Here is a 17,312-nt window from a genome sequence, read left to right as displayed (position 1 = left end):
GCTTTATATTTACATAGCACTTCACAAACATTAGTAACTCTTCATAAAACTATTGGGTTGCAGGCAGCCATAAGTATAATTCCCTCACCATCACTTTGTGCCTAACTTATTTTTATAGACCAAGCTACAAATCTTTTTATCAAGCTTTGTTACAGTTATCATTGTTATTGTATTTTGATTTTAATTCCTCATTTACCTTAATTTTGATAAATAAAACAGGAATGAATCACCCAATGAATTTCCTTGATTATATTATTAAGGGAGTTGCAGGTCATAATTTTCCCTCTTTTAAATTTGCCAGACTTGTCCAATTGCAGCTGTAAGTGCATAGACTGTGAACTCTAGAGCCCAGTAAACACAGTGAGTTTTACACACTTTTGGGTCATACTAACCTGCATCCGCACTGCTATTGCCAGAGGACCTACAGCCTCTACAGCAGACTGGTTACTGTACTTTAAATCTTGACCATAACCATGTTCCCCTGTAAAAGAAAACATTGCACCAATGAGTCATGAGACCTTTGACAGCAGGAATGGGCAGAAACATGTTGGAGAGATATCTTCATCCAAAAAAAAATAAAAATAAAAAAAAATTGTCTGAATGTTTATTCCAAATTTAACAACCTCACTGCTGAACTACCACTGCCTCCTTAATTTTAAGCAGAGAGCAGCTGGAAGATTGGTGTGGGAGTGTATACATATTAGATATCCAAAGGAAACCAGTTCCAGTTCACAAAAATGTGCCATTTGTGCAAAAAGCTACAGAATGTGTTAGGATTTGGAAAATTACATATATTTGAAACAATCCATTGGACAAATAGGGAAAAGATTTTTAGTCTGCCTTTCCCTGTGCATATCACTTTGAGAGGGTAATGAAATTAAGAAATATATGCACAAGATCATAAAAAAAAATACTACCATTAGCCAATCAGATTTATAATCTAGACTCAGAATAGACAAAGTTTTCTGGCATTAATGAGTTGCAAGTTTCCTTCACCAATATTACTTTTAATGCAGACTTTCTGCACAGTCAACGCAATGGTTACAACTGGCTTCCAGTAGGACAAGGTCTTTCAGTGGTCATGAATTAGATTAGATGTCAATGTATTATTTTGTCACTGTTCCCATTATCCTTGTTTGTTTGTTTTTTCAACCCACTTGTTGCTTCTTGCCTTATATCTAGCCAGTGATTTCTTCAGGCAAAGATCCATCTTTCAGTCTAAACTTTAGCTAGCACAATGGGACCCTGATCTTGAATGCAGACTCTAGGCATTACAATAATAAAAGTGCATTTGCTGCATTAGTCTTATACCTCAGGGAACCAGAGCTCAAATCCTGACCCAGTCAGGTTGTCTCTTTCTAATTCCCATCTGTGCACATCATAAAAACAACTACACAATTTGGCACAATTCTCACTCTTAAAGAGTCTCAGAACTAGAACATCAGGGACATTGTGGGTCAGAATTAAAGGCATGCTGACATAAGTGTGTAGAGAAATTTGAACACCAACTGCCCACACAATGCTTGACTCTAGCCAGTGCTGTTAGTCATCATGTCCTGCCTACTTAGAACACTGAAGTCACTGAGAGACCAAAAGACCTTGTTTACATACACATTTAGCCTAATTCAATTAATCTTCTAACACTTTCTCAAATGCTACCTCATCAAGCACCTTTACCTCAGTGACAAAGCTAACTAAATAATAGAGATTCTATTCCTAACACTACACACACAATAAAAAATGTTTAAAAGATCGTCCGCTTGTGTTAACACTTCTTGTTTTAAACCAGATCTTATGGTGTTCTACAATTTTAGACTAGAATCCTGTGCAACTTACTGGAAGTTATAACAGTCTGTCAGTCATAAACTGACTACAGTTGCATTGAGACCATTCTGGGATTTTTGCCAGAACAACAAATGAAGTAAGAGGGACAAAGTTAAATTCCCCTCTCTTTCAGGCATCTGTGCTTTACAGAAACATTTCAAGTTTTTATTTGAATTGGCTTAATATGCCGTCTTTATCAATGCAGAGATTAGCATGTGTATAAATACACATTAGACTCAGAGATTTCCCTTCAACAGCGTTCTCTCAGCCTGCATGTACTTACAACACAAAGTCAGACTAATCTGGCTTTTGCAGGGAACTAGATGAAGTTAGAGAGGTAGAATGCATGCACACACTCTAACCAAGGGGGAAACCTGTGGTGTTGCAACGTCTCATTTATGGCAGATATTCCAACTGATGGGCTGGAATAGCTGCCCTAGTCTCTCCACGCCCCCTATGATCAGTATAAGTGTACATCCTGCAGCCCCTCTTCCATCCTGCCCCAAGGTCTCCTCCAGGCCTACCTATTTTTACCCCAGGGTGTAGAGTGATAGAGCTGCTGCCTCATTCAGAGACTCTGCCTGTATCCCCAGGCAGTCCCACTGCAGGGTTTAAGTGGTGCAGAGGGATTTGCTAGTTCCTTTCCATATGGGTGAGTTTCACAACTACATACTTATGTATAGGCTGGGATTTTCAAAGATTAGCAAGATCCCATAGAAGAGGCTATTATTATTATTATTGAAGTAATACCCTAGTTATTAGTACAGATAAGCAGGATGCCATATTAATGGAAATTGCTTTTTAAAAACATTCTAAATGAAGAACATGCCAAACATCAGATTATATAAAATAAAAGCTGCATCCAAGAAAATTCCATCACCGAAAGTGAATGCTTCAGATCCATCTAGTTTATGTCATCAGAACTACACAAGAAAATTATGTCCTCACAATTTCTTGGTACTTATCTTTAATAATATCTTTAAAAATAAAACATGCACGTGTGTGAGGGTGGGTACTCTATTTACATATGTGAGATAAAAATGTAGCCACCACCAGGCAGAAATAATAGTCAATTCATGGCTGTTGTTGCCTTCAGGCCGCATTTCACTGTTGTGACATCTCAAATGTTAAAAATATCCTCTTTTTAAAGTGTGAAAAAAACCAAAACTACTTTTTGAGCACATCTATTAATAAAATTCCAATATGCGTTTAAAGTAAAAAATCAAATATAAGATTGTGACTTCACTGATGTCACAATCACCTAACAACAGGCTTTAAATAATTTGCAGTTCAGCTAAGTGAATTCTTCCTGTCCAACACAAACAAATGTATTTTTTGTATACCTTCTCTATAAATTTCAACAAGCACGGAATAAAAAAATTGGTAAAATGTGTTTCTGCTATTCTTCCAGTGTTTCTCCTGCAAAACATACGCAGGAAGACAGATGGATATTTGTAGATGGTTTAAATAAAACACATTTTCTTCTTAAAATCCTGTGTTGTCTCTCAAAAAATGTCATTGGGATGCATGTATCTAGGGTCCCAGTATTGGAGCCGGATACATGCAGAGACACATATACGCTCATGCAGAGTCTGACTGAAATCAATGCGTTCTACATATCTATTTTAGGTACCTATAAGGACTACATTGCCATATAAGGGCTACATTGCACCTCACAATCTTTTAATGTATTTATCCTCACAATGTTCCTGTGGGATAGGAAAGAACTATTATCCTATTAGGTACCACTGTGGAATTGAAGTATAAAACTAAGGGTAGGGTTGCCAGGCATCCGTTTTTTCTCCGGAACGCCCGGTCGAAAAAGGTCATTGGTGGCTGTAGTCATGGGGGCTCTGCACGCTGCCTCCACTCCAAGCACCAGCTCCGCAGCTCCCATTGGCTGTGCAGAGGCAGTGCCTGCAGGCACAGACAGCGCACAGAGCCCCCTGAGCCCTCCACCTACAAGTCAGACATTCCGGATGCTTCTGGGAGCCACCTGAGGTAAGCACTGCCCGGGCGAAGCACGCACTTCACATTCCCTCCCGCACCCCAACCCCCTGCCCCAGCCCTAAGCCCCTTCCAACACCCCCTCCTGGAGCCTGCACCCCACACTCCCTCCCGAACCCCAAACCCCTGCCCCAGCCTGAGCCTCCTCCCGCACCCATACTCCCTGCCATAGCCCACACCACAACCCCCTGCCCCAGCCCGGAGCCCCCTACTGCACCCCAAACCTCCAGCTGGAGTCTGCACCCCCTCCCATACCTCCAAACCCCTCGGCCCCAGCCCTGATTCCCCTCCTGTATTCCAAACCCCTCAGCCCCAGCCCAGAGCCTCCTCCTACACCACAAGCCCCTCATCCCCAGTTCCACCCCACCAGACGGAGCCCTCACCCCCTACCCCAATCCGGAGCCTCCTCCCACACTCTGAACCCATTTCTGGACCCATCCTGGAGCCTGTACCCCAACCCCCTGCCCAGTGAAAGTGAGGGTGAGGGAGAGCGAGCAGGCAGGCAGGGCGTCAGGGAAGGGGTAGGAAAGGGGTGTTCAGTTTTGTGTGATTAGAAAGTTGGGAACCCTAACTAAGGGCAAGTCTATATAGCAAGTTAGAGCATGGCAAGTTAAGGTGTAAATCTATAGTGCTCTGGCGTGCCGTACACTAACTGTCCATGTGGACCCTGCAGCTGCACACTAAATGTTCCCTAGTACGCTTTGAACAGGATCTGTTTATTTAAAATTCTGTTTTTTAAAATAGTATTGGGTTATTATATAATATTTTAAAACAGGATTTGCTTACCAAAAATAGCTTACTAGCTTTGCTATGGCTTTCAATAGGATTTAGGGAGGTCTTCCAGCTTTCACTTTCTGTTTAAAAAGCTGAATCAAATATAGATTTCATGCATATAATTTAGCTTTTTTAAATTAAAAAACAAATCAAAGAGTGACCTGGGAGCAATGGTTGGTTTTGTACACATTGGGTAGTGACCACAAATCGTTAGAATTATATGAAATAACACAGAAGGTACGTGGATAAAACTAAAAAGCCAAGTAATTTGTTCTTGGGGAGAGTGCGAGACGACATATTTTATAATAGAAATTATTACATTACTGTGAACTACAGAGATTACTTTAAAAAGTCAATTGCTTTGACATCAGAAAGTGAGATCCATTTATCCCGACATACAAGTTCTAAGTATTATTATGTGACAATTAGAACTTTCTGGGGATGTTATTCAAATAGGTTCAACTATAATCCTGACTCAAAGTCTAAAAATCATGCACTTTTACTCCTATAACAGCTAGCTGTCCAGTAAAATGTCAAATATTTTTGTAGCATACCTTTGCACTAAATTTTTTTATTTTAATGTCTTGAAACTTAGGCTTGTTCAATCCAAGCTCCTATACTAAAAATAAGATGAGCTGCATGGCATAAACAAATTTATTTTCATTATAATGCTTTGAATTCTGATCTTGGAAACATTTATGCATGTGAATGATTTTACGCATCTGAGTAGTCCCATTGAATTTAATAGGACTACTCACATTTGCACTGTTATTCACATAAGTGTTAGCAGGATAGAGTCTTAGATGACTAATGATACATATTAAAGAGTTTGTATAATCAAACAAATAATCTCTATGGCTTTCTTCCATAAATCATTGAAGAAGAAGAATGGCCAACACTCGCTGGCATCTTTAAAAAAAAAAAGCACATCTAGATCATAATCAAATTCTACCACGTCATAGACGATTACATGGTGAAGTTACTACTAAGAAATATGACCTTTTAGAAGAATTAACTAAGTAATTAGATAATTTAGTTTACAGCTGGGTTCAATGAGTTCGATCAGTTTAATGAGCCACTGATTTCAATGGATTACATTGGCAGTAGGTGTAATAGAGTGGCAATACAGGCCAAGTATCTACTCTCGTGTAAACTATCCTAAATAAAAAAAATTACTTGGCATCTACTTTCTCCTTTGTAAATGAAAGTACAATGTGGAACAAATTTCCGTCTGTTCTTGTAGACTTTTTTATGGAGGTGTACTCTTCTGGCTCACACACTAGCTGAGTTTAGAAGTCCCTTCCCACTGAAAAGGCTTTTTCTTCCTTGTACTTCTGTACAAAACTAAACTGGATAAAGCATTAGAAAATAAGTAGGGAACAATCCTGCAGTGGGAGCAGATCTACAGGATGACCGAATTGTTTTTTACCATTCTAATTTGTAGGAATATGTTCTACTCCTGAGGGCATTCTGTGCCAAAAGATTAAAAATTCTAGGCCAAAAAATTGAAAATTCTGCACACAGTATTGTAAAATTCTGCAAATTTTATATGTCAAATAAATGTCGAAGCTCCAGCACGGCATAGGGGAGTACAGGGAACTAGCTTCACAGAGGTGGGAGATCACTGTGCAGCTCCTCCCCGGGACATTGACTCAGCGATGAGGCTGCATCCAACTCTGACACAGTGCAAGGACCGGGCCTGCCCCAGAAACACCTCAGAGCCCTGCTTCTCCATGCCAGGTGTACAAGGTATGGGCAGGCAGGCTCAATAAGGCAGGATCCAAGTGTGGAGGGGCTTAGTGTGGGTAGATCCAGGTGTGGGTTAAGAGGGTTTGGTGTCGGGCAATCTGGGTGCAGGTGGCTCACTGGGGGATCCAGGTGGGAGGGGGTGTTCTGGGTGCAACAGTAATAGGATTCTGCAGGGGGGTCCAGGTGAAGGTGGTTGGGGCTCAGTGGGGAGAGGGTTTGGTTTGGTGGGAATAAAGTTGGCAGGGAGTCTTGGTGTGGGGAGCTCAGTGTGTGGGGGAGTCCAGATGCTGGGGGAGTGGGGCTCAGTGGGGCAGGGATCCAGGTGCAGCTGGTTGGGGCGTGGTAGGGTGGGGATCCAGGTGCGGGTGGCTTGTCAGGGCAGTTCAGGTGCAGGGGGCTCATCAGGGGGGTTCTGGGTGCAGAGGGAGGGTGAGGCTTGGCAGGAAGGTCTAGGTATGAGGAGGTCTGGATGCATGGGGGTTGGGTGGATGGAGAAGCAGCTCCCTGTACAGTGATCCCTCCATGTGAAGCTGAAAAGCGATGGGTGCAGGAAGCGTGAGGGAGTTGGGGGAGAGTTTGCAGAACTTCCTATTGCCAGGGGAGAAATCTGACACGACCCCAAATCCCATGCCAGGGAATAGAAAGTCCCGTCCTCCCCAGCCCAGCCAGGACTAGCCGCTGAGCTCGGTGCAGGGTAGGAGCCACCAGCCAGGTCTTCCCCAGTCCCGCCCTCTGCCCCAGAGTGATTTACTTCTCTGCCAACTGCCCTGGGTACCCAAAACATACTGCTGGGAGGGTCTCATGACCACTCTTGTGGCTTCCCTTTGCTTCCCAATCAGAAAGTGATTTTTCTGCGGGGAAGCAAAGAAATCTGCAGGGGACAAATTCTGCACATGCTCAGTGGCACAGAATTCCCCCAGGAATAATGTACATTCTATAATACTGATAATTAAGCTAGTAAGATCATCAACTGTTGCCTGCATAACCCCAAGCTCATAAATATCAGGTACAGGAATGGATGAACTCATATACATGCATACATACACACAATACATATACATTTATTTTTAAATGAGCTATTCTAAACATTGCAGGTCTTTACTACCATATCTTGTACTTATCCTTGTATCCCTTACACTTCTTTCGAGTGGTATACAATTTTAAACTGATCTTACCTGATAAAAAGTCAGGATAACAACTGACAATGGTTGTTCCAGGCCTTATCCAACTGACTGGAATCTCCTTAGGTTTGGTACTGCCAACCACCACCACATCTGCCTGATGAAGCTAAAAACCAGACAAACAAAAATATTCTAAAATCAGGAATATATCATGCAGTGTAGACTTAACATTCAAGCCCAACTTATACTTAACTTCTCACAGTATCCACAAGTGAATGCAAAAGATCCAGACTACAGGCCTGATTCTTACATTACTGAGGATCAGGAATAACTCCATTGAAATCAATATGTACATTCTAGTGTAAAGTCAGGAAAGTGAGATCACAATCAGGGCCCATAATATTACATGAAAATCATATCTTGAAAAACCCATTGTGCTTGAAAGTGCTGTGCAACTGGACATTTTGGAGGGACTTCTCTTTTGTGGAAGATGTGGGTTGAAAGAATGTGATAACATTTGATTAGAAATGAGGTCAAGAAACTAAACATTCAAAATTACTACAATTTGTTGAACTATCTGAACATCTCAATTGTGGGCAAAACAAGGCACTGCTCAAAGCTGGATTTGTGAAAGTGGTGAAAACAAAAAAACCCCACATACTCAAGTCACATTAGTCGGAAGGCAACATAAGAGCTGATCAGCTGTCCTACATTCATCAGCGCCTTCAAAAAATTCCAATTAAAACCTTTTTCCCTGTTAACTCACGTTTACCAAAAGAAGCCCCTGATTTTATCAGGCTCTGTGGAGTCAAGGACAATACAGAGCATGACATTGCCCTTCTAGTAACAAACAAAGGCATAAACTGTTGTTTCCTCCCTACCTCCAATAGGGCACTGTAAACGATACAAGAATCTACACAAGGTAAGTAATAATATGTATCCTAAATTATAAGCAGACACACAGACATATACAAAGGTACACAAAATGGAAAGACAGGCCTTGCATTGCATCAAGATTGAATGCAGAAATAGTTTCTAGACAGTAGAGGTTTTGGAAATAACTAAAGATGTGTCAATAGATGCTAAGCGTCACAAACTCTGCAAGCCTCACTACAAACTGACTTAAGACTGCCTAGTATCCTTGCCAAATCAGGTGTGATGCAATATTAAAGAAATTCCTGCCAAGAAATAACAATTAAAAATTCCATCAGTTTTGGCACTGTCCAATGGCAAGGAAGGGGGAAGGTGGATCTGGTGGAAATGGGAAGAAATCTAACAGCTCTATCATCTGCACAAAGAACGGGGGCGGGGGGAAAAAAGGATTGAACTTTTTTTTCCTCAGGAACTGGAATAAGGCTGCAAGGCAAGGGAGATGTGAGAGAGTTACTAACAGGACAACTGGAGGATATACCAAGTTGATTCAGACTGAAATCAGATATAGTAACTCCTTGCTTAACATTATAGTTATGTTCATGAAAAACACTACTTTAAGCGAAACTATGTTAAGCGAATCCAATTTCCCTATAAGAATAAATTCGGTGGGGGTGGGGGGTGGGCGGGGGTTGTGTTAGGTTCCAGGGAATTTTTTTTTTGCCAGACAAAAGGCATTATATACAGTATGAGTTTTAAATAATTATAAACAAACAATTTAATATTGTACTCACCAATGATGATTGTGAAGCTTGGTTGAGGCAGGGGCATAGCAAGGTCGGAGGCTTGCCCCACTCCACCTGCCCAGCACTCCCACCGGAGAGAGGGCTTGGGGTGCGGGGGCTTGCCCACTCCTCAGCTGGAATGCCAGGCAGGCAGAATGAGGCAAGCCCCCAGACCCCGTTCCCCAGCAGGAGTGGCAGGCAGGCAGGCAGAGCGAGACAAGCCAAACAACCTTATGACGGAACATTACTCGTTCAATAGGCAGCCTCCTTTCTAGAGTGATCAGTGTCCCCAAGGCTTCCAGCTCAGTTTTGTTCTATCATAGTTAAAATCACATGTACCAGTGTCACTGTAAATTGTATTCCAGCCATAATTTTTTTTTGGTATTACTAATATTACAATTATTTTAAATGGCATTAGGAAATCTCTTACATTTATATATTGTCTCTCACCCTGTAAAATCCTAAAACTCTCAGCAACTTAAATTCATGTGAATCACTTCACCTACCACTAACTACACCCCATTTTCTAAACACAAAACACCGCTAACCAAACGGTAAAGGCAGTAAGTGAAGAATAATACATTTCTCTAATTAAAAGAGCACGGAATTTAAGTATGCAAAATACATTTATTCAAAACAGAATGTGGCCAGGTCAACAGAACCAGTTAACATCCACACTTTTGAGAAATATCTTCTTTGATAAGTACAGGTAGTTTTTATGTCTCATCCTGCATCATGCCTTGGTTAACACACAGCTACTAAATTTAAGACTGGTATACACAGTTAAGGGTTCCATCAAACGGATAAACACTATTTCCTTCACCTCCCTGCATTTTCCCATGGAGGTCTCCCATCTACCTACTGACCTAGCATAATTTCTTTTTGATTGAGACCTGATGAACATTGAGACAGCCATAGGGCATCAGACGTGTGGTTCTTCCAGTCCAGTATCCTGTCTCCGACAGTGGCCAGAAACAGAAGCTCCACAGGAAGATATGAAAAACCTCACAGTAGATGAGGAATAATCTGCCCCAATGATGGTCTCACCCTAGCCCTTGAGAGATAGCTATTGCCTTAAACCCAGAAGTACAATGTTTTACATCCCTTCTAAAATCTTTTAACATTAACTACTGTAACACTGGATAGTCTTGTTATTCATACAAATGCCCAAATCCTTTGAATCCTCCTAAATTAATTGGCTTCGACAACATCCTGTGGCAATTAGTTCCACAGTCTGATCACTGACTGTATGAAAAGTTATTTTGTTTCATTCGGTTTGAATTTGCTGCCTTTCAGTCTCATTGGCTGTCCCCTTGTTCTTGTACTGTGAAACAGGGAGAATAGAAACACTCAACCTACTTTCCCTGTATCATTCACTATTTTATATATTTTTATCTTGTCTCTTCTTACTCACCTATTTTCTAGGGTGAACAATTGCTATCTATTCATGTGAGAGTTTTTCTGTCCCTTTAATCATTCTCGTTGCTCTCCTCAGAACCCCCACTAATTCTGCAATATCTTTTTGGAAATGGGTTGATCAGTATTGTAGTCAGTATTCCAGATGATGATGAACCACTGTATTATACAAAGCCATGATGATATTTTCTGTATTATCTTCTATTCTATTCATCCTAACATTTGGTTTGCTTTTTTGACTGCTGCTAAAATCATAGTCCAAAGAGTTATACATGCAGAAAATACCTTATTCTTAACTTTGAACTCTGTATTTAGATTTGGCTTTTATAGTTACCTTAGCTGAATTTAGAATGCACTTCTATTTTTTTTAAAAAAATAGTTTTGATGTATTTTCTTAAGCATGTTAAAAAAAACTTAACTAATGTTTGTTTTGCAGAACTTTTTTGTATAAGCCTATTTATTCAAGACATAAAAGAAAACCAGAAATTAAAAATTATTAAGGGCACCAACACAACGTTATTAGGCTCTCTTGCGTTTTGGTTTTAATTATTCATTCTTGTACGGAACTCTCTTGTGAAGGAAAGGAAATTAATATCTGGTCCCCAATCTTTGTGCGATATTGTTCAACACTGGAAGTCAATCTTGCGAGTTAAATTTCATGCACGCTTTAGAACATGACTGCTTGCTTTGGACGAGAGAGCAAGTTGCTTTCATGAATTTGAATCTTGTGCTCGTCTCAAACACTAATCAACAGCATACCTGACCTTCATTCTAGGATATTAAGATTCATCTAATTAGAGACCCTTGGCTCATACCTGGCTACTGCTAGAATAGATATTGGTCAAATTCAATGTTGATTTAATCTGATCTTATTTCTTGTGCAATGGAGCTGGGTTTTTGCTTTGTTTATATTGTTTGATTTCATTTTCTTAGTGTTTCAAACTGCTTCTCAATAATATATGCAGTAAAATTCTGAGAAAAACACCTTCTTCTTCTTCTAAGACTCCTCGTGATCCCTCCCTTATTGGAACAGACAACAGACATATGTGCTCTACGTTGCAAGTGAAAGACAATAAGTATATACTTTTGGGCTATTTAATGTCTTCCTGCTGCTAAAATGTGAGTGTTAGCAATAAGTTAAATATCTACTTCGCTTGGTTTCATAATCTTAGCAACTGTTGAGGTTATTTAGATACATTTTGGTTGATAAGAATTTCAATGAGAAGTTTCAGTTTGCATTGTGTAATATTGTATTCCCATATTAAATCTTGGATCATGCACCTGTAATCATGGATCAGTTAAGGAATGGTACAGGTTTACCAAATTAGGGACTCAATGGTTCAAGAAAACTGAGGTACCATACAGGCCCTTGTATTACTATCTGCTTTTTCCTGGATACTGGTACTTTTTTAATCCCTACAAACTGATCTATACATATCACTATATGCAGATCGGCTCTTTGGACACATACCCATCAAGAGGCTTGTAAAGACTTACAGCTTCACTTACAAAGACTTTTCATTTCACAAGCAGTTTACTAAGTAGAAATATTAGAAGTACTTTAGACTATGATAGTGAGTGCTTACACTCTAAGAAATAATTTATGTTTTGGTGTAGAAAATAGTGTGTCCTGTGAGTTACAGGAACCCAATCTTTTCCACATCAAAACAAAGATTAATACTGTTATAATTCAAGCATAATTCAAATACAGGTATAATTCAGATATGTAGTGTCAACTAGTATATGCCATATAGCAGGGACAAAGACTGTACATTTGTATAGTGCCTAGCACTGTGGCCTGAATTGGTTGAGACCCCTATATGGTTGAGACCTCTCAACAAATGATAATTCCAAAGAGCCTTTATCCAATACATTTGATCAATTCTGATATATGCAATTATAAGGTTGAAAAACAATTGACCTAACCAACTGTTCTCATCTCCGTGACTACAGATCGTAACACCGCATAACTACCTTAACAAGAGTAACATAATATTTCTATAGCCAATGCAAACAGCAGGTTGGATGGCCAAAATTGTATATATCTGTAAATATATCACAAAAACAGCTGGCCTTTTTTTTTTTTTTTTAAAAAGGTTACCTCATATGTAACCAACAACTTTCAAGCAGGTGATTTATAACCTCTGCATAAGCCTCCCCTGCTAATTTCCTTTCCCCCACTTTTAAAAGAAAGAAAATGAAAGAAAAACTACATATTATAAGTTCAATTACACTAAGAGAAAGGACAACAAATACTTTTTTTCCTTGCAAGGGTTTTAAAACAAATTCATAAAAGAAAACCAACAGCTGAAGCGTAAAAAATATTCTATAGCCATAGTCTTTGTCAGCGCTACAACAACAGGGTTTTTTTGTTTGTTTTTTTTAAAAACTCGTTTCCTATAAACTTGGCTGATGGATTGACCAAGGAGAGTTACAGAGGTTTGCACAAACCCCATCAGGCCATTTCAGTTTCATTTCACACAGGATGATTTTTTTTTTTTTGCCTTCACCTATTTTTTTCCACTGCTTATAAATCACTCAAAAAAAGCTCAGAGAGGCATACAGAGGGCTAATCTTCTAAATCAGAAATAAATCAGACTTTCGAGATGGAAAAGATCTATTAAATCATCAAGTCTATCCCCCTGCAAGTGCATTATATAGTCCCCAGACAGAGGATGCATCAGATGCAAAACAGATGCTACACTTCATTTTAGCCAAAAGAACGAGAAGATATGGACAAACGGTAAAATGCAGTCATGGAATAACCAAGTATACATTGTAAAATGGGTAAAATAACATTCTGTTATCAGATCACATTGGAAAGAATGACAAATGTCACATGAAATAATCCATACCACAATAAGCAATATTTTAAGGACGGGCAAAGATTCTCAAGAAGAATCTTGCATTCTCACTGGCAAATCTTTTCAACTGGGAAGACATGTTCAAATAAATAATTTGAAACCCTACCTCATAACAAAACACGACTCTCTCCAATGAGATTTAAGTAGAAGCAGATTAAAGTACCACCACCCATTCCCAAGACAAAAGACTAAAATAACAGTAACAATACAAATAGGGCAAGCCAAACATTTAATGGTAATGATATGGAGTAATTGTATATTCCAGATAATTGAAAACCTATTTTGCCGCAAGGGTTGCATAAATATTTCATTTCCTTGATTTCTACAAAAGCCATTTTTAAACCAGATGATCAAAGACAAAAAATATATTTTTTTTTAAACTGAAATGTAAATGGGCATAATGAAGACATGGGTTTTCTAGGCCTGATTTAGGACTATTTCAGTTTTAATAAGTGCAGAGGGGAAGGAGAAGCAGATATGGAATTCCTTGCAGCCACATTCAGTGGAAATAAATATACAAAAACTGATTTAAACAGAAAAAAAAGAGTAATCATTTAAAACCCTGTGGCCATTGCAGGTCTAATGTTTTAAATTTTATCTGGACTTCACTGAGGTAGTAAATTTTCATTTTTTTCACCCAGGCATACTCTCCTTACCTTCTTCCAGTTGCACCTACACAATGAATACAAGTTATTTTTGACAAATGGCATTGTTCTGATGGGGGGGACGGGACAAAAGATATACAAACACATGCTTGCTGGAGGGAGGAAAGGAGTTTTCACTGTTTTCAGAGAACATTAAAAACCAGTGGTCCCCACTTTAACACCACTAGGATTTGTAGCATATGTGTAACAGCTGAACTGACTAATTAAGTGTTCAAACACAACAACAAAATCATTATTTTTCACCAAAAGAAAGGGATAAAAACAAGCCATGATAGGGGACAATGCTGTTATCACGAAGTGTTTAGTTCTTCAAAATACACTTACTGCAGATACAGTGCTTCAGCTCAGTATGTTCTAAGCATTAGTTAGCAGCAGCGATGGCCCCCTCCCCAGCTTTTAAGATATTTTTTGTCAGTGACCCTAAGAAAGTCATCATAATATTCTTCATCTCATCTGAAACAAGCATCAGTTTCTATTATTCTGGTTCCATCCATAATGGCAACATACAGCCTCTAACTGGGGGGGGAACAGGATAGTGGCACTGGAAAAGAAAGCAGGCAGAGACCATTTTTCCAGTAATTTCCAACCTCAACTCCCACCACTGACAAGCCCTAGCTCAGATGGCCTGATCTCAGCTCATTCTGGAGCACGTCAGTGTTGCTCAATGGATGGGGGGAGAGGGAGGAAAAAAAGGGCAGGGGGAAGACTAATGGGAGGTGCTCCCTATCCCACAGATGCTTACATGTTGTATTTCCAGGTTCTACCAGCGTGTGGAGCAAGGCACTAGAACTCAGATCATTACATTTATCCCTTCTAGCTTCTGCTATCCTTACTCTTTGGCTTTTAGAATGCCTGATTAAATTTAAGATGCAAGAAACAGCAATGACCCTGTAAGAATTGCAATGTCTTGAAAACACATACACAGTAGAACAGTAATCTAACAAAGTATTATCAGTAGAAATTCCCATATAATCTTTTTTTTCTGCTATACTCTAGACAGCTGTTCCATTTATGTCTATGCTCTTTTATGCTTGCCTGGGTCAAACACCATAGAGTCCCACCCAGCCCACAAATCCTGGTTCTTCTGAGATTTGAAAGGACAGTCCACAACAAAGACAGCTAAATAGGCTGAAACTCCAGGATGAGTTTCAGCAAAGATAACAGGCCTGCTTTGAGCCAAAGAGAGGGAAGGAGGCACCCAAATCAAAACTTAAATAAAACCTAGATTTGGTTGAAAATGTGAACTAGAGTTCAGATGGCTTTTATCCATCTTTTATTATGTTGACACATAAGAGTGTTGCAGAGTAACAGCCATGTTAGTCTGTATTCGCAAAAAGAAAAGGAGTACTAGTGGCACCTTAGAGACTAACCAATTTATATGAGCATAAGCTTTCGTGAGCTACAGCTCACTTCATCGGATGCATATTCCACAGTATGCATCCGATGAAGTGAGCTGTAGCTCACGAAAGCTTATGCTCAAATAAATTGGTATGCATCCAATGAAGTGAGCTGTAGCTCACGAAAGCTTATGCTTAAATAAATTGGTTAGTCTCTAAGGTGCCACAAGTACTCCTTTTCTTTTTACATAAGAGTGTGTGTGTGTGTGTAGGCTTCTTTACAATAAATATGAACACAAGGCAAGGTCTTTTAAAATAGACACAACATGGGTCATATTCAAAAAATAATTGAAGAAATGGTCTTAGTAAATTTTCTCATGAGTGCTAAGTATTATTCATGTTTTGGCAAAATAATTATCTGTGTTTTTCATTAGAAGGTACAATAGTTTTCCACCATCTGGATTACCTAATCTTGGTAGAAAATTAATATATCATACAGCAATTAAGTACATTACATTTTCCCTTTTATCATTTGTGAACAGTGGAACAGATTATTGGCTTTTAAAGTAACAAAATTAGTTGTTTCTTAAAATTATGTCATTAAAACTTCCCCGTGTGCCAAATCCGCTCTGAAGGGTCAGTATCTGCAAGAGCTTTCTATGTAAGTATTAACAGAAGGATAATAGATTATCTTAATTTATCTAAAGGCTTGAATATTTCTTAGTTCATAATAATCCCATTTTACATACAATGTAAATGGAAATAGAATAGTATCTCTTCACAGCAGTTGCACATGATTGTACTAGATTTTTCTGAAACATTGGAATTGTCCATTTATAACTCTTTGAAAATCCAGGGGTATTTAAGAGTCAGGTCATAATGCAGCTGTGACAAGACAATTATTTTTACAATGGCCAAAGTCAAGCTAACAAATTCTGAGGCAGAAATGTAGTTGCCTGTTCACTGCACCAAAATCAAAGGAAATAAAGAGGAGGAAAATAAAAGGCTGAATGGTTTACACAACCTTTAAATTAAAATATAAGAATCGGGAATGTTAAAGCTGTCCTTTTACTTCTGGTATGCTGAGAGGGGCAGGAAAAGATTTAATTTACAAAAAAATTAAAATAAATAAATCTCAAATGCAGCTGGTAAGCCAAGCTTAGGGCCACGCCAGCCTCTAATGTATTCTATTTTAAGAAGCCTATTTAAAAGGCACTGATCATCATGGTATCTAGAACACCAGTTTTCATGTGACACACAATTGTTGGCATGTTTCAAGCACTTTTTGTATCCTGGTTAATTCTTGTAACCAAGCACTTTATTGTCATTTATGAGCATTCTGCTTTCACTGTACAATTAGAAAGTAAACTTTACCAGAGTGCTTATTTTGCAGGGGTGCAGGAAACAATTCTAAAGATCAGAAGGACAATATGAAAGTTAGTATGTAGAGGCAGACAATGCAACTGGGAATTAATCAGCTAACTTCCATTTGTTCCTTTAGACATCTCCGGGGTAATGTTTAAGGTAATGAAGGCAACATTTAGGTATTTGTGTAATGTAATTTCTGTAATGTCCCAGTGAATGACAAATGTTCACTCAAATTAATTAACCAGCTTAAAGTACACACCAACTCCCCAATTTCCTTCAAAATGTTCCTGCAAAAGAAACTGTCTGAAATAAAGAGGCAGTACAAAAGCAATGGAGGTACAGGGCCTGATCCAAAGCCCATTAAAATCCAAGGGAATTTTTCAATCCACAATATTGAGCTTTGGATCAGGCCCCAATGACTTTAAAATATCTATTAGCAAATTAACATGAATGAGGAAAACAGTTATTAGAACCCCTTCCTTTTTAAATAATAAACTAGCAGAGCTCCATCTTGAGTTACATGTCTGATTAA

At 39.1% G+C, this 17,312-nt stretch overlaps 1 protein-coding gene across 3 annotated transcripts in view; it reads right to left on the bottom strand.

The window, feature by feature from the left end:
• Window positions 1-17,312, bottom strand: part of MTHFD1L (methylenetetrahydrofolate dehydrogenase (NADP+ dependent) 1 like) — a 248,531-nt gene that overhangs the window by 215,862 nt on the left and 15,357 nt on the right. For all 3 annotated transcript variants that reach the window (XM_084624122.1, XM_084624120.1, XM_084624121.1), the window contains exons 8-9: window positions 7,530-7,641; window positions 393-481 (exon numbers count right to left, since the gene is read on the bottom strand). In XM_084624122.1, coding sequence (XP_084480248.1) covers window positions 393-481; window positions 7,530-7,641 — 201 coding nt within the window. The remainder of the gene's footprint in view (window positions 1-392; window positions 482-7,529; window positions 7,642-17,312) is intronic.

This window comes from Lepidochelys olivacea (assembly GCF_965140295.1).
Source record: "Lepidochelys olivacea isolate rLepOli2 genome assembly, chromosome: 3".
In the NCBI taxonomy this organism is placed as follows: Eukaryota; Metazoa; Chordata; order Testudines; family Cheloniidae; genus Lepidochelys; species Lepidochelys olivacea.
Note: the sequence above shows the minus strand (reverse complement) of the source record. Positions and strands in the feature narration are given on the sequence as shown.